The sequence below is a fragment of the Dreissena polymorpha genome, chromosome 6, assembly GCF_020536995.1.
Source record: "Dreissena polymorpha isolate Duluth1 chromosome 6, UMN_Dpol_1.0, whole genome shotgun sequence".
NCBI classification, from domain to species: domain Eukaryota; kingdom Metazoa; phylum Mollusca; class Bivalvia; order Myida; family Dreissenidae; genus Dreissena; species Dreissena polymorpha.
Window position 1 is genome coordinate 95,839,088 of NC_068360.1, and position 22,615 is coordinate 95,861,702.

General features: G+C 33.1%; 2 protein-coding genes across 3 annotated transcripts in view; one reads left to right on the top strand and one right to left on the bottom strand.

Moving 5' to 3' along the window:
- The first annotated feature begins 834 nt into the window (after positions 1–834).
- Positions 835–22,615, top strand: part of LOC127833551 (hemicentin-1-like) — a 31,982-nt gene continuing 10,201 nt past the window's right edge. The window contains exons 1-12 of one of the 2 annotated variants that reach the window (XR_008027474.1): positions 835–1,083; positions 8,862–9,027; positions 9,174–9,485; positions 9,673–9,999; positions 10,161–10,454; positions 11,167–11,463; positions 11,640–11,921; positions 12,075–12,374; positions 12,475–12,792; positions 12,924–13,214; positions 14,071–14,184; positions 14,584–14,602. Coding sequence is in view for 1 of the 2 variants with exons in the window: in XM_052358858.1 (XP_052214818.1) it covers positions 22,472–22,529 (58 nt within the window). In the remaining variant the exon portion in view is untranslated. Of the gene's footprint in view, positions 1,084–8,861; positions 9,028–9,173; positions 9,486–9,672; positions 10,000–10,160; positions 10,455–11,166; positions 11,464–11,639; positions 11,922–12,074; positions 12,375–12,474; positions 12,793–12,923; positions 13,215–14,070; positions 14,185–14,583; positions 21,890–22,460; positions 22,530–22,615 lie in introns of those variants that run through there. The other variant, XM_052358858.1, reaches the window with a different exon arrangement.
- Positions 18,218–20,349, bottom strand: LOC127833560 (uncharacterized). The gene is made up of 3 exons (XM_052358870.1): positions 20,260–20,349; positions 19,225–19,566; positions 18,218–18,405 (listed from the first exon to the last, which is right to left on the bottom strand). The coding sequence occupies exons 1-3, from the start codon at positions 20,303–20,305 to the stop codon at positions 18,398–18,400; spliced, it is 396 nt and encodes a 131-aa protein (XP_052214830.1). The 5' UTR covers positions 20,306–20,349; the 3' UTR covers positions 18,218–18,397.

The window sequence follows — 22,615 nt, forward strand, 5'->3', positions numbered from 1 at the left end:
GGCATGGGTTCGATCCACACTGTGGGAGCGTTCTTTAGATCTCCCCCATAGACACCAAGTACTGGTTATAGTCCCAGGAAACCGTTGGCTTGCTTAGCAATCGAGATAAAATAAATAGGTTTAATCTAATAAGTTAATAAGTTATTACCGCGACCAACTGATTCAATTAAAAATATGCTTGCCATAAAATATGCCTGCCCCTTCGATTTGAACCCTCGAAGTCTACAAAATAAAGATTGCGCGCTGCTAACACTTCGCCACGTAGCCTTTCAAATTATATGCTAGTTGAGACGCTATGTCGGTAATAAACGTTAACAAAAATACCATCGATGAAAAGCGTTACAAACGTATATTATATATATTATATTTTCCGATATTTATTGATGCTAATCGATTAACGAACTAATATGTTTAACATTAATTTCTTAGTCAGGGGTGTGATTATGATTAGTATGCATACGTTTTTTGTATGTTTGCGGGTTTTTAATCAAACGATTGCTAGAAATTATCATTTTACAAAACTGTTAACAATTTCTCAAATTGACCGTTCTACGCAACCATCCAAGTGCGATTTAAAACATATCACTTCAGTATACAGCGATTCAATAGACTCAGAATGTTAAAGCTTTTATCGAAGTCATAACCATCCCATTAACACAAGAACATGATTGCGAACTCGGTATAACTACCCTTATATAGGAACGCGTCATGTCGTAATGTCGCCCTACATACTTAAACCAGTGTTACTGTAAGATATTTGGTTTATGCCAGACCTTCAATACTGTATACATAGTCAAGAAAGGATCGGGTACCCGAGTACACAATATTGATTCATGTTCACTCTATTTCTTTAGCTGTTTCGTTGGGAAAAAAGTGGCAGGTAAATAATAGTCGGAGTGCTTACTTGTCTATATGATGATTGTATCGTCACAATTACATAATTCACTATTACAACAAGCTATACAATTAAACGCGCGTATATCTTAAAACGTTTTAAGAAAAGGGACAATTAAACTATGTTTATGGATCATGTCAGACAATCGCCGAGCGGAGTTGTCGTTCGATAAGATCACAAAACACTTTGTAAGTATATGTATGTACGTATTTGGTTTATACTAATTCATGTACATTCGACGCAGTGTCACCTCTGAAAAAGTGTTAAAGATTGATCCAATTATTGAAGATATGCAATGATTTCTGGTATTTCATTTTTTAAAGAAAATCCGTGTTATTTTCTTAATAGTTTAACATGCGTATGCAATTTTGTATATTGTTAACAGTAAACGTTGTTACAGAAAATACAAACATTTTTTTAAATCAATTTAAATAACATTACTGTTGTACAAGACCATAATTAGGTGGTTGTAAATGGCGGCAAGGGTATACATGAAGCTATGATTGAACCAGTGAGTCATATCGCGTCGTGAACATTGAAATTCATGCGCACTGTTGACATGGGGAAGAGGACAACAACAACGAGCGAGGCATGGTATTAGGGGAGATATGCCCGTGTTATCTTAAGGTTAGGGTTAGAGTTAGGGGTCGGGTTAAGGTTAGGGTAAAGGTTAACCCTTACCCAGACCCGACCCGTAACCCTAACCCTAACACTTACCTTAACCCTCTAGCCCCCCCCCCTCCCATGCGCTTTACAATACCATGCCTCGCTCGTTGTCGTTGTCCTCTTCCCATTTCGATTCAAAATAACAAATCTATTCCAAGCAACGTTCCTATATTGGTTATCTATGTTTGTATTATATCGCATTTTTGACGAATACACACGTGTTAATGATAGTTAGTAAGTTGCAACTGCTTACTATTAAGTCACCAGTGTTATAGGTACATAGTTACGAGTATTTTTGGAAATTTGATAATCATACTATTGCTTTAGATTAAGTTACTTAATAGTTTTAATCAAATTGTTAATGCTTTGTAAACTTATTATTACGAATAATTCTTCATCATGAAAAGAGTCCATTGCAAATCGTAGTCTCCGATATGAAATGTGATTCTTATAAAAGAAGTTTTTTGTACTTTATACCTTATGATATACATACGATTTTTATTCTTAATATTCATGTTATTACATTACAAAAGAGAAGTTCAACAAGATGAAATCAATAAGCATTTTGTTAAGCTTAAAGCAACCTAAAATTATTCAAATGCGATTTATTTATTTATAAATCATATAAAGCGATACCCATAGGTTACGACAGTGTCCGTACAATCGCTCGGAATATTTAACTCAAAGGTATGTGACGAGTCTAGAGTCGAGAGCCACTGACTCCTTATTCCGATATTAATAACATAACCATAGACCCATAAACCGTGAACCATATAGTCGGTTAATCAGTACCCGAGACCCACAGACCATCGTTTTTCCATATGCCTCGCTATGTCACAACAAGATGCCCTCAGACCATGGTGTCTCTACCAACAATTGTGAACGCAAGCGCCACATACGTGGTATTAATATTCGATATACCCGAACCCGAGACCCAGATACAGTTGACCTATAACAACTATATCTAACACGACACTCCCTACCGTGGTGGGTAACCCTTGACCACCAATCCGTGCTGCATACAATACTTTCCATTACCCGAGACCTATATAACCGTGTGACTTTACCCATTAGATCAGAGCCACAAACGCACATAACCTATCTTAATCTTAAACCCAGCGAACGTAAGCACTATATCAACAAGGATACCGATCACGAAGAATACAGTCCAATGACATACAATTCGACACGTATACATTGCATAAAGACTTAAGTACATGTACGTGATGAATGCATCCGTGTTAGATATTAAATACAACTCCCAGTCAAATCAATGGCGTTCTGACTAACGTTTAATTGGCATGCATGAGTATTTCTCTGATAGCAAACATGAATATATTTTTTCTATTATTTAAATTACTTTTAAATCGTATATTTAACATGAAATAACGGAGTGTTCGCAATTTTAAACAATTGTAATTGTGTTTCCTATTGTCTGATAAATGGTTGCGTCGTTTATCTACGCATATGTCAAACAGTGCAGAACTATTAACACAGATAAATGCAAATACAATTATCAGTATTGATACATCTTCTTTAAATAGCGCTACCTAGAAATTGAATTTTTTATGTATGAGTAAAATTGTCAATGTCATCGCACCAGGAAGTTAGACAACTTTAGAATACACTTAACCTTGAGGAGTGATTTTATTAACGTTCGAAATTCTTAAGGGTTTTCTCAACGCACTGAAATTTTAACTTAAATAATTTTAATTACTTATTAAAGATAATGTCTGTGTCTTTTTTAGAAATTACTCTTAAGACTGTTTCTTTTAAAACATGTCTTTATTGAACATCTTGGTCTTCAAATTATCTTCCTCAGTAAGAAATTTTGTTGCAGACTTGCGGACATTTTCCCAGAAAAACTTTTAACGTGTGCGGTGTAGTAACGTAAACGGGAAGCAAATCTAGATATGAGTTTACCCTTAAGCTTTCACGTGTTATTTGCCGTAGACACAAGTAGTCCGTTTGGCAACTTAAGTAGTGTTCTGCATTAAGTCTTTTATACAAAACAAAGTAGTTTTATGGTAGTAAGTATTTCAGGGATCTGTATAAAAACGGACCCTAAACATTGACGAATAACCAATAGATCCAATTGGATCAACAAACATATTAAGATATAGATCAGTTTTCTGCAATATGCAAATTCGTTGACACTCCCACTAAATTTTTCTAAGTACCTAACACCCGCAATACACTTTCATGAATATGGGGTGTTCAGTGTTATGTATAAGGGGTTCATTAGGCGAAAATTTATAATTACCTGTATAAACTAGACACAGAGCTGCGTTGGATGCAGTTAGAAAATACCGAAACATAAGCCTAAGGATATCTTGATTCGATGCCTTTTGCACGCTCCCCCAGAAACATTTATAACTATAAACCTTTGGCTGACAATATCTATGTCAAGTTTGAATAGGTGTTATTGTGGATCAACATCTAGGTCACCTGGTAAAACATCTAGGTCACATGGTAAAGTCTTCGACAGTATGTTTACCTTGAACTCAGTAAGCGCTTCAGAGCCACTATGACCCTCCTGTTTTTTGCCTGAATGTCTGCCGCCATCAACGTGATGCATCGGTTTTACGTTGTTTACTTAATGTGTTGAAACTTATAATGACAATTTAAATCATGACATATTCATCAATTAATTACAAAGGATACATTAAGTGGATTTTTTTTATTCAGAATGTTTTTAACTGTCTAAAATAGTATTTTCACAGTTTCTGAATTTGTTTAATTGATGTCCATTTCCTTTGATATGTTGCTCATTATAACTTTGGTTAATCTTCATTAAATTTGTTTTAGGGCTTACAATCTTATGTATTTTTTTTTACATATTTCAGGTTCATTTGCTGTTGATGATTAAACTATTCTCTATCTCTGATATAATCAAATCATGTTTCGTAATTTATTATAGGCCTGGTTTGGTATTCCGATTTGAATCTTAATTTTATTTATCAGTAGGTCAGTAAATAAAAATAATAGTTGTTTATGTTTTGAAGTTCCTTTGTTGTTGAAAAATTGTGTTGAAATATTTGTTGTTTTGTATTCTTGCATATAAATTAAGTTTAACTCACAAAACGTTTGTCTGGTTTAAATTACCAATAATTACTGTTCAAGAATACAGTCGTGTAATTTAAACGGGGTATTTATACATGTTTACACCAGCTGAATGGAATTTCTTTATGAAATACATGTTAAAAGGGCATATACGGATCCCGCACACACGTTTAAGGCGGAATGATGTAGATAATGACGAATGAAGACATTTTAACCTTGAAGGATTTTTGCAAAATTACGATCCTTTGTATGTTCTTCACTAAGATAAACTGTCTCGGTAAATATTTCTCTTTCTGCTTGGCGGATCGCTTAAACATGACTGAATGATCTACATGTGAAGACGATATTTCAGATAGGAATTTTGCTGCGACCTGTTTTGGCTAAAGTATGGCCCTCTATATTTTTTTTAATGTTGAATATTTATAGTTGATTTGTCTGTGTTCAAACATGTGTTGTTGAAACATCTGTGTCTGTGACACATTTTTAGCTGTACTACAGATTCAATTTATATGATATGTTAAGTTCACTTGAACTCAACTTGCTCATGGTGAGCTTTTGTTATCGCTTTTATCCGTCGTTCGCAGTGAGTTTTACACACTTGCCATGTTAACAATATATGTTCATTTATTGTCCAAACTTCATTAAACTTAGACCGATTAAAAGCCCAAATGATATCGCGGTCTGATTAGCAACTGGGAAATGTAAAGGAGAAAACTATGTCACTTTTAATATAAAGAAACAAAATGTGTACGCCATAGAAAACACATGATTTTGTGCATTGTGTATGAAACTTGATCAGAGCATGATTTTAATGCGGTCTCGAAACAGTGGGAAAATGGTTTCGGTCTGTTAAACAACATGGCCACCATTCAGGTGCGGCGCAGTGTTTGTTTGCTTAAGTGGAACATTGTTATCGAATTTTAGTCCGAACATCTTCACACTTTGTCAGAACTATTGTTCTTAAAAAAAATATCGCAGCCGAGTTGATATATAGTTTGGGTTCGTTGCAAAAACTTGCGGCCTGATGTGTGGGCAGTTTTTGCTGATTTGGCTACACTGAAACCTGGTTAGCACTCTAGTTGTCGAAGTTGTCAATTTTATCACCATGCAACTTGTTATAAACATTTTTATTCATTATATCTCAGCCAAGTCCGAACATTGTCAAATCATTGTACACTAAATTCGCCGCCACCGGCGTGGCAGTTTGTCTTATACGGCTGTATTTAAAATCGTTGTGTCACTCAAGAGGTCACAGTTTATTCCAGTCATCATGAAACTTGGTCAGCGCATATGTTTTAATGATATCTTGGTAAGGATGTAAACATTTGGTCCGTTAAAAACATGAAATTAAGGGGGCGGGGCCTTTTCCTGATATGGATGAATTGAAACGTTGTGAACACTTGCAGTCACATTTTTGCCAATCTTCATGAATCTTAATATAAACGTTTTTTCTGATAATATCTCAGCCGAGTTCGAAAATGGTTTTAGTCTGAAAACAAAACATGGATGCCATTGATGTGGCAGTTTTTCTTGGATATATTTATAGTGAAACCGTGTTGTTTTAAAGTCGTAGTCACACTTTTAGCATATCGGGCTCCTAATAATTCTTTGATTAAGGTAAAGGTAATACATCTTGATGTCACTGTTTTCACTTCAGGTAAAACTATTCAAATGACAAATCACACATATGCTTTGAGGTCATTGCGTGTGGTAGCATCAATCCATAACTCTCCTGAATTTTATCAGAATTATGCCCATGTTTAATGCTCTAAGGGTTAACCTGTAGCTTTACCATTTTCTATATTTTCCAAAGAAATATAATGAAGAATATGTTTTCAGGGTCTTTATTATAATTAACTTACTAGGACCTATAACTGTTTCCAGCGTTCTTTTGCATGATTATTGTACTTACGAAAGTCCGGTTACAGTTTGATTAAAGAATGTTGCAATTTGCACGCTCCGTATCTATTCAAATAAAATTTCAGGCATGTTTTGAGATCATCTTTCGATGTAAAACACCAAAGCTCATAACTCTGACCTTCAATTAAGCAAAATCATGTCTCTTTCGAATTACTCCATATATCAACAAGATAAGTATTGATGCCAAGCATTTAAGGGCGTCGGGAATTTCAGTGTAAAAGGCACTCGATGAAGTTACATGGAACGATTTTTTTCCACTGTAGATATTAATATATTGGCCGATTATTTTAAACAAAATAGAAAAAGATACTGGTATAACCATTATCTATGATTTTGTTTTATAACCCCCAAATAACCATTATTTATGATGTTGTGTTATAACTCCCAAATAACCATTCTCTATGATTTTGTGTTGTAACCCCCAAATTTTTCGTAGTTCATTTTATTTATTACATTATTTTCCCTTTTTACTGGCATCTGTGTGTAGTTTTCATTAATGGAACAGAACTGTGTAGGTTTTTAAAAATCTGCTTCATCTTGTAAGCGTTATTTCATATTTTTCTCAACTTTAAGGGGATATGATTCTAAACTTATTCTTACGTTGCTCATTTACCATAGGGGTTGAGTACTCATTTATATGAAAACACTGTGAAAGTTTTTATGTGTTTACGACTCCCCCACCCTCTCACACATATATTTTATGGGAAAAATAAAAACAAAAAATGGTTACAATAAAAAAGCATATTTATTTAAACAAAAATGTCTACATCAAAACAAAAAGTTAACATAGAACACAAATACAATAATTTGATTCTACTAGGGCTCGAACCTTGGGCCTCTCACATGTGAAGCGAGCGTGTAACCACTACACTACGGAAACGCATGAAAAATCACCTTCTAACTAAGATATTCATAAGCTATTAATAGTCGGTTTGAATGTAAACCCGGAAGTTTAAACGCTGGATAGTGAGCGGGGTTAAAGGTCCATACCAAAGGGTCCATACAATTGGCAAGATACGGGTTACGCCTGCGGCCTTCTATATGTGTTTTTTTAACAAAAAACCAGTAGGGGGACTTGATGGTAATGAGACTGGGGTGCTGTGATGGTGCTCCTCATTGATAAGCGGCTGCTTCTTTATCAAGACTCATTATTCCAATTAATAATACGTGTCGCGCTTCGCGCTCTATAGCGCCTTTATTTGTAACTAGGTGGTTGCTAGGATAGTGGAAGAAAGAAGTTTTTGTTTTTATACAAAACAAGAAAATTTCACCGGTTCGCGTATTTGCCCAGTCCTTGTGATCTTTTATTATTGCCCAGTCCCTGTGATCAGTTATTAATTAAAAGAATTAGCTTTGCATTATTGGCAATAAATATTGTAGTAAATGTAATAGGCACAAATGCAGTACTTATTTACACTAATTTACACAAAAAATCACAACTCTGAAAGATATTCTGACAACAAAAAAATATACATTGATCCGTAAAATAACTTCTCCGCCCATATGCGAAAAAAACGTATTACATACTGGTCGCCGCACTTCAGTGCGACGCCAATGACAGGTACTGGCATTGAACTGTGCATATGTATTCAGAGTCTTTATTAACAGACACTATAAGACTGACCAGCCTATTAGTTTGCGCCTTTAGAAATATAATGTAAAGGTTAACACGTAAGTTGAAATTCTCTTTACAAGCATTAAGTAAATATAAATTCAACATCTACAAATGTTTAATTGAAACGTCGTATATGGCTGCGGGTTATTCAGATGAGGTCATTGACAATGAACCATAAATATTAGCTGCATTTCTTGCAGAATTATGTTTAGACAATTCACAAGCACAACTAGCATGAACTTATTTTGGGGCCAGTTTCATCAAGATCACTGTTACTAGAAAGAAATACTAAAGTTCAATAAGCATATATTATTTTACGTCCGTGATTCGAGCACATTTTGCGTCTGTTTTCATTGTGTAAGGTATTAAATGTTACTGATTGCAAATGCACTTAATGCTGGTATAGGCCTTTCGTGAGGTGTTACATCACATACAAATTTGTTGGTTGTGTTGATGTAGTAGTAGTAGTTAGTATAAGTAGTAGTAGAAGTAGTAGTAGTAGTAGTAGTAGTAGTAGTAGTAGTAGTAGTAGTAGTAGTAGAAGTAGTAGCAGAACTAGTAGCACTAGTAGTATCAGTAGCAGTGGCAGTAGCAGTAACAGTATCAGTAGCTGCAGTAGTAGTAGTAGTAGTAGTTATTATTTACTATGAAAATGAAGGTGTAATGTTCTGTGTTTACGAGGATTTTTTCCTTTCGCTTTAGGGACATCTCATCTGCGGTTTACAGCTTATATATGGGTCGTATTGATGCATATCTCTTAGCATGGTATTCATAGTATTAAATTTAATGAACTATCAAGAGGGACTCAACATGAGACTCTCGATAATGACCATACCAATGTGGTTGACACTTTCAATATATGTAAAAGGTACGTATACATATGATACGTATACATAATTAGTATGATGCCTATTTATTTAAGAATGTATTCAAATTATCAGTTGGTAGATCTCTGTTTTCGTACCATGGATAGTCTCATCATTAATTTCAGTGATGTAGCTTTTTATGTTCCAGAAATCAGTTCCTGTAAAATAACCCTGTCGGCAAGAACGAATATTGTAGATCTGGGATCTCCTGTTTCTCTGGCGTGTCAAGTTTGCCCTTCAACATCTTTAACAGATTTTAATCACAATGGTTCAAGAATAGCACAAAACCTTTTTGGGTCCTTAGGTGTAAACAACAAGAGTATGTACATATTAGCATACGAAACTGAGACAAGAACGTTCAATTTGACAATTATGAATTTTACACGTTCATCTGTTGGTAATTATTCGTGTGCCATTCCTTATACAACGAACATGTCATCGCTGACTTTAGAACACTCCGGTATGTTTTTCAAATTCAATAACAGAGTACGCTTTATAAGCTTCATTACTAACGAACAGAACAATTCGATTTATATAATTAAGCCTCGGCTTATATATCCTAGCGTAAAAGCGTATAGCTTTGTAGAATTATCTTCAAAATATAAGAATTAACAATCGCCTTTTTTTTTTTTTCTCATTATGTAAAGTTCCGGTGACATTTGTAACATTGACTCCTGACATACAGACGATTTCCGTGTTACAAGGCGTTGCCACCAGCGTCATTAAATGCATATCCTCAGAGGGCCGCCCAGCACCCTCTATTAAGTGGTATTTAGATAGAAAAACACTTTCGAATGACACCAACCATGTAGATATTACATCACGTAGTAGTAGTGAAACAACAGGAGGCGTAACGACGAGTACTCTGGCGATTACACCTACAGCTGAAGATCACGGTTCAACTATATATTGCAATGTCTCAAATGGATACGGGCAAATCATATCCAACCGGAGAATTAATCTAGATGTGTTAGGTAAGGGCATTTTAATACTGACTGATTTAATCGAATGTAACGATTATTGTTAATTACTTTTTCAATATTTTTGGTTGTCCTTTCCGTTCAAGTCTCTATTAATTAAAATATTTGTGTAATTAGTTATGAATATTAATAACTGAATTTTGACATTTTCAAAGTTTTCCCATCAAGGCCGACAATTCAACACAAATCGGTGATTATCAGCGACACAATGAATGTGATACTTAACAGTACTGTGTCGCTAGAATGCAACTCCTCTGGAAATCCAAAGCCAAACATATCATGGATATTATCAAACCGTTCCGTGATTAACAACAAAGCAATAAACGTGACATTGGACAATAGAGTAAACACGGATGTCATCACCTGCAGGGCCACAAGTGCTTTACAGCCAACATATGGAACTATAATACCAACATATAATACCACGGATTTATTGATAAACATTTTATGTAAGTATAATTAATGTTTAACACATAAATACAATACCGGTTATTAACTTACTAACGTCTACGTGTTATTGTCTCAATGTGATGACTTATTCGCTGAAAATAATACTTTTTTCATTTGATTAAATAGTGTGTGTTTTTTTATGACCATGTGTCTTATTTCCCTTAGTAAAAAATATAATATCCATCATTACGTGTTGATTATGATGATTTAGATTTTTTTTCATTGATAACATTAAACGTCGTATTTTGTTGTATTTACATCAGTCGTATACTACTTAAACGAAATTATTACTAGATTCTCAAAACAAAAGATAGCGTTTAATTTATCTCTATTTATCTTTAATAATATTTTTCATATTATTATACTTTATTAATTTGAAAAAATACCAACATAAAGGTATGAAGATAAGTATTATACTGCTATGTGCTTAAATATGTAAAGATTAATGTGCTAACACTATGTGTAATATTTGAAAAGCAATCCAATACAACTTCTAATCCATTGATTTAAACCCTGTCAATTGTTTAATGACTTTTAATTCGATAACTTATAGTTAAGAATTTTCGGAATTCATTATTAATTGAATCACAAGCTTTATGTGACTGTCTTTTAAAGGACACACTAATTGACTGGCACCTGCAAAATGTGTTAATAAACTTTTATAGTATCTATATCATGGACAACCTTGAAAAACACGTTGTTTCTTCACAGATTCTCCGTCAATCCCAACCTGTTCAATCGGCGATAAGTTGATAACAGAAAATACAATACGGGCAATAACAAATAAACCACTGAATATTAATTGTACTAGTAAGAGCAACCCTCCTCCCACGAGCTATTCGTGGACACTGCCAGACGGAATGAAACATGATGGACAACAACTCACAATACCACGCGTACTTTCGAATAGTCAATACACACTTGATGTCACTAATGTTATGAACTCAACATTCTCACCACAAGTCATAACTGGCCATGCCAATTCGATCTTTACACTTGACATATTATGTAAGTCACAGCGTTAATATTTTGTTAATCTATAATGGAATACCGATAGATTTACATCCGTTGAGCCCTATTATAAATAAACTTACTTGAATAAGCTATTACATTCTGAAATAGAGCTTTCATGCATATAAACGTCATTTAATGCGAAATACTCGTTGTGCGATTGGTTATTCCAGTTCCTGATGCTGTACACAATATTGAGAATAAAACCGTTTTGAGAAACCAGACATTGTCTGTAACATGCCCTGTCACTTTTGGGAATCCACCTGAGACGAGCTTTTCATGGATACACGTGGATATATCTCGCACTGTTGGACGAGACCAAGGACTTGTGTTGCCAAACATGCAGACCATTCACGAAGGCTTTTACAAATGCCAAGCTAACAACACAATGACACCTACAGGGTGTTGTGTACTTCCGGCATACGACGAAACCATGTTTTACGTTGATGTACAATGTAAGTGAGTAGTAAATACGTATATGTATGCACTCCTTTTTAAGACATTTTACATGATGAAAATCTAATTGCTTTAAACTTTAGCTTGATTTCCTAATACGTTTAACTGCCTAAATTTTAAAAAAAAATGTGCATGATCAAATTACTTTGTAGACGCCGCCAATATTACAAGGTTTTATGCCACCGGATTTGAGAATGTGCCAAATATTACGGTAAACGAAAGTCAAACTGTGATATTACAATGTGATTCTGACGGAGACCCTTTGGCGTCTATGCTTCTAATAAATAATACTCGCAGTGAAAATAATTTAATAAGAGGAAATTATAACAACACAATATCCGCATCTATTTCTCATGCACGATGTGAATATGACATGGGTATCTACCAATGCAGGGCAAACAACACGCACAATAAAGTTCAGCAGGTGCGAGAGATTGAGATCAAGATCAGATGTGAGTTACTACATGTATTTGCTTATTGTTTCTACGTCTCGTGTTGCTAACCATTTTCAGTTAACGTATGAGTAATAATTAAAACTTTATGTAAATGAAGGTGCACCGAGATCTTCTCCATTTATGCCCGCGACACCTAAAGTTTGGACGAAAACTAACAGTAGTGTAACTCTAACGTACACTATCGTTGCGTATCCTCCGCTAAGCTCTTCATCTGCATTTGTTTGGCGGAAAAAAGTAAACGAAGAATGGTTCATTGTCAATGCTACGAGAAGACTATATATTCAAATTTCTCAAGACAGACTTCAGACAAACCTTTCAATATTGCAAGTGCAGGATGACGATTTTACAAACTATACGGTTAAAGTGAACAATGACATTGGCACCACAGAACAGACATTTGTAATTCAAGCGAATGGTACTAATATTATGCAATTATTTTAAAGTAAAAACTTGATATATTGTATTTGCGTATTTCCGATCGACTTTTTACACAATGTATCGTTAAATATGGATAGATTAAAGGTGTTTTACAATTCCTGTTTTCAGGACAGCCAGCTATACCAGAGCATTTCCGTGTATCTGAAGATCCGGTAACAGACAACACTGTAATCGTTGAATGGAAACCGGGATTTAACGGCGGGGAAAATCAATGGTTCGTTATAGGATACAAACAAGAAACGGGAAACAATTGGACTTACAAAACTATATTTGAAGATATCACTCGAACAGCGATTGAAGGACTGGTTGCCGGAACCTCTTATCAGTTCAAAATGTTTGCAGAAAATTAAGTTGGTAGATCAGATGAAACTATTGTTTTAACATTGGCTACACGAGCTGGTACGCATTTTTCCATTATCTCTGAATCTGCACGTGAGGTAAGAATGACACTATGCATTTCGATTTCGACCTCTCTGCTTTGTAGTTGCCGTTATAAGGTGGTGACGCAAGTTAAAAATGTTTATGTTCAAATTAAGATGATGTCATTAGATGAATTATTGAGTATAGGTGATCGTAAATGACGAATTGTGTGTATATAAATTTCATACGTATAATTGTAGGCATTATGAAGCTATATCATCAAATCGTTGTGTTATATCGTGCAAAATAAAGCTGTAAAATATTAACATCAAGGCTATTTTTATTTGAAAAATTTAATTTGTAGAACATATTTTATCAAAAATGAGTATGCGCGCTAAATATATTTTGAAAAGCTTTAAATAATTATCAAAAATGTATCCCGTTAATGCATATTAAATATTAATGAGATATATATGTAAACATTAATTTTAAAAAACCAGTTTCAAAGAAGCGTGGATATATTTCTTGCAACTCGACGGTTGTTCGGTCGGTCGGGTGTTCGGTGTGTCCGTAGACCATACGTTCCCACACAATCCTAAAAACACTTTTCCCTATAACCATTCTTGATGATAAACGTGGGAGCTTGATTTCAAGAAACACTCTTTAATTCCTTAACATATAATAAATAATATAAATAATTGCACTTAATATACTAGTTAAATTGTATTTTTTCTCTTTGTATTACACTTTGTGTTTATTGGCTACCGATATTTAAACACTGCCAATATTTTAATACGTCTAATTGCCATAAAAATGAAATATGTCAATAGATGTGATTTATAATAAGGCTGTAAAAAACACATATCAACGCACACTGTTGTATGCATTTAATTAGATAATGGATCATCTTCACCTGTCGGGGCTGCAGTGGGAGGGGCTGTCGGTGGAACTCTTGTGATAGTCATATGCATTGTTCTTTGGAAATGTAGAAACACATTTACTCTTAAAAGTATGTATGTTCTGTATTAATTTTATTGTACAAATGTACATGTTCTAGGATTGCACAATGTATCCATGGATATATCGAGTTAGCAGCTAGCAAAATGTCTCAATTAGTTATTACATACCCAGTTGGCTTACTTTGTGTTTGATTTTACAATCGTTTGTACCGTCTTATTTTGCACTGTTTCAATGTTGTGATCACAGTGTGGACTTATCCATTGACCATAATTATATCAGATAATAAAAGTATACTTTTTGATGAACTATTTTGGAGCGGAGCATCATCCTTAAATTACACTCTTAAAGTGGTGATACATAATAAAGTAGAAGTTATAAATGCAAAACATACTTTAAGCATGTTTTAAGCACTGCCTGTGCGTCGAGTCTTTTGTTTATTCGTTTTCAGGAAATGCTGATGCCGGTGCTCCTTACGATGACTTATTCAAAGGACAGTATGCAGCCATTTTGAAATATTTGACAAGATTCGTTTATATCTATATCATCATTAATACTGCGCTTACAGTTAATTATACTTCAGATTTGAACATAATACTGCGCTTGTTTTGAATTATTCTTCAGAATTTGATTAATACTACGCCTAATGTTAATTATTTCTAGAAGTGTACACTTTATTGTAAGCAATAATAAGAATCATGATATTGTTTGCTCCAGGACAAATGTATCAGCTGTCAATACCAGCTCCGAATATGAAGAATGCAGAGTCGGTATGTTTGTCTGTTTGTGAATAAGCTTATAGATGTCATTATGTTGTTTGTATGTGTATGCTGTGATCAAACCGTCAGGTTTTTTTGTGTTTATGAAAATACAATAATGTGTATAATTATTGCCACATTATAGGAATTTTTAAACTGTATACATATTTTAATGCATGTCATTAATGTTGTTTAAATATGTATGCTGCGGTCAAACCGTTTGATTTAAAATCTTTATGAAAATACGCTAATGTGTATAAATCTTGCCATTTGAAATTAAACAATAATCAATATGATCTTTTTTAATTTATGCATATTAATACGAGAAAAATTATTCTGGTCAATATATAAACAGTGTATTTAATTTAATTGATTGCATAAACATAGAAAGACTTATCATACAACGCATCAGTACATAGATCGATCATTGAAATTGAGTCAGCGCCTTTTTACCAATTAACGCAAAGCGGTAGTCAAAGCCACTTGGACTATCAAATCGCTTGAAATCAATTTAAGCCATACTTTCATTTCAGAATCCCAGCAGAGGAACCAGTACGAGACACTCGCTGAAACTTCGTTTCATGTGTATTCAGCCATATCAGATGGCGGCGCAGAGGGAATTAGTGTTCTTAACCGTGTATCTGCAGCTTCAGATAATGATTATGAAGTGATGAAAGGCGACAAAGTCTATGTTAATTTAGTATTATCGAACACTGAAAATTAAACACATTAACATACTTTTATGGATTGGTTACATCGATAAGAATTAAAGTGCATTTGACGTATTAACATATTGAACGCCTGTATATATAATTATTAGTATCATGCGCATTGACATGAAAGTATAATATATTTGAATTGATATTGTTTAACACATATACCCATTTCTAATTCTCCATGACAAATCAATGCTTTAAATAAATAAAATAACTCAATAACGATGTGTTAATGCATGGGTTTATTGAGAATCTATTTTCCCTTTATGCTTTGTCAAGTTCTTTAAAACACACCTGTATTACATTATCTGAAACACAAACATTATGTTTTGTCTGTGAATTACATCACATACACTTAATCATACTTATGTGTAATAATCAAAAATTGCAAATCGGCCCCAGTGAGTAGCAATTTGCGAAAGGATAAACGTAAATAGTGTAGTAATAAGTTTATGTGTTTATTTTATTGTATAAATCGTAAGATTCTTAACTGCTTTTTGATGTAGTGTTCTGACGCATCTTGTTTTAATTCAGTTCACTTCTGCACAAGAACAAAAAAGTCAGATTTATCGAATGCTGCTTATAATGGTGTTAATGCACACTTATTACTTGTTATTTTCTTTATACAATTATACTTATATACTAATGATTATTTCGATTGGCCAATCGAACAATCAGTTGCGTTGACTACACGTAGACAAAAGTTTGTTAAAATTGTTTAAATTAAAAGGCAACACAAAATATTGTTTAATAAACTGATCGTATAAGTCGGTTAATACAAAACAAAACATTAAATCAGAAAAAAAATCGCATTCTTTACAATTCATAGCTTTCTGTAGCATAGTTCACATGCTGTTGCATTTGCATATTATACATTGTTGCCTTCATCGCCATCTCTTTGGATTAAATACCTTTTCACAATTCGTTGTTTGTTGAATATTATGTCGGTGTAAACTTGTCTTAATCATGCGCCCTGGTGAAAGAATAAATTAACACTATCTGACAAATTAATGTATCAAAGTACCAAGAGCCAAAAATTGACTCACGTAAGCAGTATTATTAAAACCTTCTTTTGATTTATTATCTTGCAGGTTCAGTAAAAGCTACGATGTCTGTTACAATGTGGAAATAGATATGTTTAAAAAGTTGAACAAAACAGACACTATGCGAAAACAAATAAGTAAGACTGATAATGGCTAATTTATCTTCAGAAATGCGAAAAGCTGACCTGATTTTAGGCTAAACGATATGTTGCAGGTTTAAATCTTATCAATTTTACATATTAACAGTATGGGATGTTTTTCGTAATTAATCGTTTTGTCTGTGTAAGCGTCTGTCAGACAAATACCATTTTATATATCAAAATAATTGGAAAAGCTCTCTTTGGTTGGTCTTCATCTTTCGAATCCATTTCCTTATAACTGCTTTAATTAACTAGTAAAAAATAAGTATATAATGAAATTCGTGATTAGGCTTTCGTGTATTATGTTCAATTATTAAAGAGTTAAACTTTAATTATTACAGAGTTAAACTTTAATTAGGCTAATTGAGCTAATCTGTCAATCTGACGGACGTTCATTAAGGAATCATCGGTGCTTTTTTGAAATATGTTGACCATTTTCATATACACAACACAATGATACTACACTGCAATATCTCTTACATACAATTCTACCATACCTCAGATTAATAGTCTATATATTGAACGGTATACAACGTTACTACTTCCATTGATTAACCGCTTTGCCCTTAAATGGTACATTAAAATTGTAATTTATCAAATCAACAGGTTACTCTGTTAATTTATGCCATATCGCATCTTGTTTTCAGTCTATACAACATTCATTAAATATGCCTACAAACGTCACAGTCAGAGTAACAACAACAAAATGTGTATATGTGAATAATTATTTGTTTAACTTCGAGTTTTTACATAACAACACAACACTTACGCACATCAGGGTTCCTAACCTAGTCAATTTACGTTTGAGCGTGGATTATTTCTCTTTGTATGTTTACTTCGTGAGGCCATAAATTGCGTGTGCACAACTGCATGATATGTTCAATTTATAATGTAATGGACTACAAATAGGTCAATGCCGTAACAAACTGATCCACTGCGCGCACACAAAACGCATGTATACAGGTTGCCTAGTAAATACTTCCTCTTTGCCTAACAACAAGACACAAGCATGTACAGAGGAAATTGCCAAACTGTTAACGCAATGAAGGTATTACTTATGCACACTTGTGTTGGTTTATAGATTGAATCAAATATACGCTCTGATAAGAGAATAATTTTGTTGGCGTGAAAGCGGGTTTAAAAGGCGACAGAAAACGACTATAATAACATCTGCGCTTTTTTATTTTAATCGTTTTTGAAGGTCTCTAAAATATAAACAAGATAAAGAATACAAATATGGCACGTGTGTCAATGTATAAACGTCAAAACATAACCATACATTCAAAATAAAACATCTTAACACGTAACATTAAAAAATATTTCACTAACAATGACTTCAAACATACACAATCATAAATGGGAACAGTAACGTATCTTCAAATTAATGATAAAACAGGATTTGATGTAGAACTTAATTAAAATTAGAAGTTAATAATACATATTTTATTACTTTAAAATTCATATGTTTTATGTAATATATTTTATTAGCATTATATCATAATGTCAATGTGCACGTCTGCAATCAGGATTGTTTGAGTCATTTATCTAACGATTCCGAGTTAATAATCTGAGTGTTATTCATGCCGAGTAAAGTATGAAGTATTCGTCTTACTTTGCTGCAACATAATAGATACAATTTACATGAGCAGATATTTAAAGGCAAAATCCCAAAAAGTATCAATGTGTATGTGTTGCGCTTGTATGGTTTTTGTGGAGTGGTTGTTATGATATTGTTAAATTGCCTTCAATAAAGACCTCCTGCTGTTTATAAGAGTGCAACAGTATTTGTCATTTGTAATGACGATATTACAATGTACAAAACAATGAGACAGTAATATTTTAGTTTATGAAAATCATACATTCATTTTAGCAAAAGATGCGAGATTCTTACATAAAATTATTATTTTAGTTTAAAGTATATTTGAAGATCTCTAAAAACAACTTTCTACATATTCCAAAGTATCTTAGCGATTAAAACTTTTGCGCATTGCACATACAAAAGCAGTTTGTGTCGTGAGTCGTGAAAGAGTAATCCACTCACAATATCAATTACACTTTGTCTAAACAAATTCAAGAAAAATGAAGAAAATTAGTTCTAATTTAGAGTTCCCGTATTAACGACACATATTTTGTATTAGCTTTGCCATCGGCGTTCAAAGTATACTTAAGCAGTTTCATGAAATTATAATTAATTACTAAACTTTGTTTGTTGAATACCTATGCAAGTTTGTCAAAAGGATCACTGTTGATATTTTTGTCACAAGAAAGAAAGTTTTACGTCAAACAACACAATACATTGATAAAGGATTGTGACCTGATTTTCATTTCCAAACATAAACAAAATGCATTCCACGGATAAAGCATTAACATTTTATAATTACAAATAATATATAATATAATAATAAATAATAATAAACTGAGTATTCATAAAATACCTGTCACTGCAATTGTTATTTCCTGGCTTTCTTTTGTTTCACCACCGACAGATACAGAGCACTTCCATTTATCACCGTTGTTTGCCAGTGACAAAGGTTTGAGGATACAGAAAAATGTAGAACCAGCACAAGCGCATTCAGCAAAGACGTCCGGTAATTGAGTTGGAAAAAGCCCACATGAGCTGCCCGAGGTTGCTATGAGAGTATCGTCGAAAAAACTGCCTCCTATCGGCTTTCGCAACAATGTCACAATAGTCGCCGAGATATGAGTGCACGTCAATTTTAAGGCATCGTTTGCAACCACCGATGTTGAATTAGACACCAAAACGGGATTTGGGGCACCTTTTATAAAGACCCAAAATATAAATATTATATTAAGTTATAATGCAATATATTATAATTCTGGATATAATTTCATATGCAATAAATGTAAATGAATCAACATCATTTACATTAATGCTTTTTGCGTTTGATCGTAGGTTCATATTGACGGGTAATTTGTACTATATTTAGTTTATATTTATTTGCTTAACACATCTTTTGTCTCATAAACTCTCAATACAAAAGTTTAAATGTATCACACACAAATTGTTCCTGAAACACGTCTCGCGTCGCGCAAAATCATTAGCTGTAATTAAGTCGTTGTAAAAGAAATGTACATATAACACCGCTGCCTGCATTCATTTTACCGATAACTGCACTTAAGTGTTAGCTAGTTATAATTAAAGTTCGCCACTAGTTAATCGAAAAAGAAATCTAATCTCTCTGAACCATGGATCAAAAAATCTCTGTTGCAACACCGTTAACATAATTAATTTTGTCAAAATCAATGTATATTTGCAGCTTGATGTATGTGCGAAAAATTGAACTGTGTGTCTTTAAATTGGGGGGGGGGGGGGAACATGTCACTTACTAATCGTAAAGCGTATTAATCAAATGTGTCCTTTACTATTATACAGTAAATTTTAAGATATACATACTATGATTTTTATTACCAAACATAATAATACGTACACATTTAATTTACAGTTTTACCTGAAAGACCCAAAACCACACAAAACCAAATTGCATTTTCAAACATGTCTGCAATATAGGTTCCGAAACTAAGAACGACGAAACATAACAGTTACGCAAAGCATATTACATAAACTAAAGCGATAGTGTAGAGAGTATTGGTAACTTACAAGCTCCTTGAATAGTTTATCACTCCAATCACTAATAGTCTTTTGAGTACCTGAAGAATTTTCGGTTTGGAATTTATTGTATTTAATAAAAATCAGTATTATAAAGACTTGTCTACGGTCTTTTTTCAATGTGATCGGGCACTGTTGAATACGTTTACTACGGTTGGAGTACTCATTTTTTTAAATAACATGTCTTGGTAGCCATTTATCAGTTAAATAAATAAAAAGGTAATTCATGAATTTAAGTTTATTTATATCAAGGATGTGGTAAAATGATATATATTTTATAATTTTAATAGTGTTTATTATAATTTATGTTCGCTTAATCGACGGGCGTCTTTTTAAGCTGTTGCTCTTATGAAGGAGGGGAGGTATCTCGTTTAATTCGACGTTATGTGATTAACATTTCTTTAATATTTTCAAGAAGTCAGATGAGAAGTGGGTACATTCAGAGAGCTTCTTTTCAAGGGTGTCGAAGTGGACTTTATACGCTGCATTTGATGATAAAGTTTGCATTGTTAGAGTGTTGTCGATAGCTGGGCCGATTGTTGTCGAATTTGTCGTCTTGTCAGCTCGGTTACATCGAAACGTTTACTTTACTGAAGGTACTGGGAGGCCATAGAGTATCATCTTTTTTAAATGTTAAATGTTAGATGGAATGGTGATATTACTATCTGATTGATGAATTTTGTAGTATATATATATATATATATATATATATATATATATATATATATATATATATATATATATATATATATATATATATATATATATTTATATTTATTTATTTATTTATATATGTTATATAAGTATTTACAAATTATTCATTTTACCATTAGTACAACTTTTCTTATTACAGCAATCTTATCCAGATGACGGTTTCGTTGAACATTACATTTAAGTTATACAAGTTATATATTTAACATTGTACTCCTAGCAGCTAACCAATTATTGACTTTGGATAGACTCAGTAGTAGCAAAATGTAAGTATGTCAAATAAAAACAATGACTTTGAGTTAAGTATTATACCAAATACTTATTTCATAGCATTGTGAAATTGTTAATCGATGATTATTCTTATCACTTACAAACTGTTTAAACCAACGTCATGTCAGAAGGAATAGTGCCTGCAATTTTGAATGTCGATATGTTATCTCTAAGCAAACATTTTCACACTTAAATTTTAGTTTCCTTAACTTAAATCAATATAATGTTCACATTTCTATTGTCAAATATGAAACAAAATCCAAAAAAATGTAGAGTGCTTTATTACGATATAGGGAAATCCATTATGCAGAGGTTTCACGACCGCTGAACAGTAGAAAAATGTTCAGGAAAACTACTGACTATGGATTTCGTTTATAAACCCATGTGTTTCGTTGGCAATAGCAGGTAAGTCTTACACAGGTTTAAACTTTAATCGATAAGAGATTCGTGTACGTATTCAACTACTCACTTCCTTGTCTTTAAAATACGAGGTACACGTAAGATTTTTTACAAATTATTTACAATCCCTTGATTAATTATGCTCCTTATTTTAGTGTTTGCATGTTATCATAATGTTTAAACCAAATGAGTTAGATGTATTTGTATATGTGTTTTTGTTTGAAACCTTTTTTGTCTTAGTTACTATTCTTAAAAACACTGTAACATGAATGTTATCGATTGAAATAAACACGAACTACTTTAGTACTAATATGATTACTGTTATAATAATATTAGTTGTAGAAGTAAAAGTAGTGATAGTAGTAGTTGTTCATCTACAATTACAGTTGTTGAAGAATGACTTGTATTAGTTTGTGTTGTTGTAGTTTGAATTGTACTACCAGTAGCAAAAGCAGTAGTCGCAATATATATCAACATAATGTGTCTAGACTGTTATTAATCGTACTTTTTAATGTTTTATGTACTTTGTTTACGAGTTTTTGGTTTTAGTGTCATCGCTATTACTGAAAGCAGATTATATATGTCTCTCATATATGTATTATGTATAAATACACGCGTATTATATTTTTAATACAATGTATTAACTTTGGGAAAACTGTCCAGCGAGACTCAACATGGGGCTTTCGTTACTGACCATAGCGTTGTGGTTGACACATTCAAGCTTTATAAAAGGTACGTAAACAAAATAAGTTAGACACGTATTTATTAAAACATTTATTCGGATAATCAGACGCTTCGATTTGTTTTCGTCACGTGGA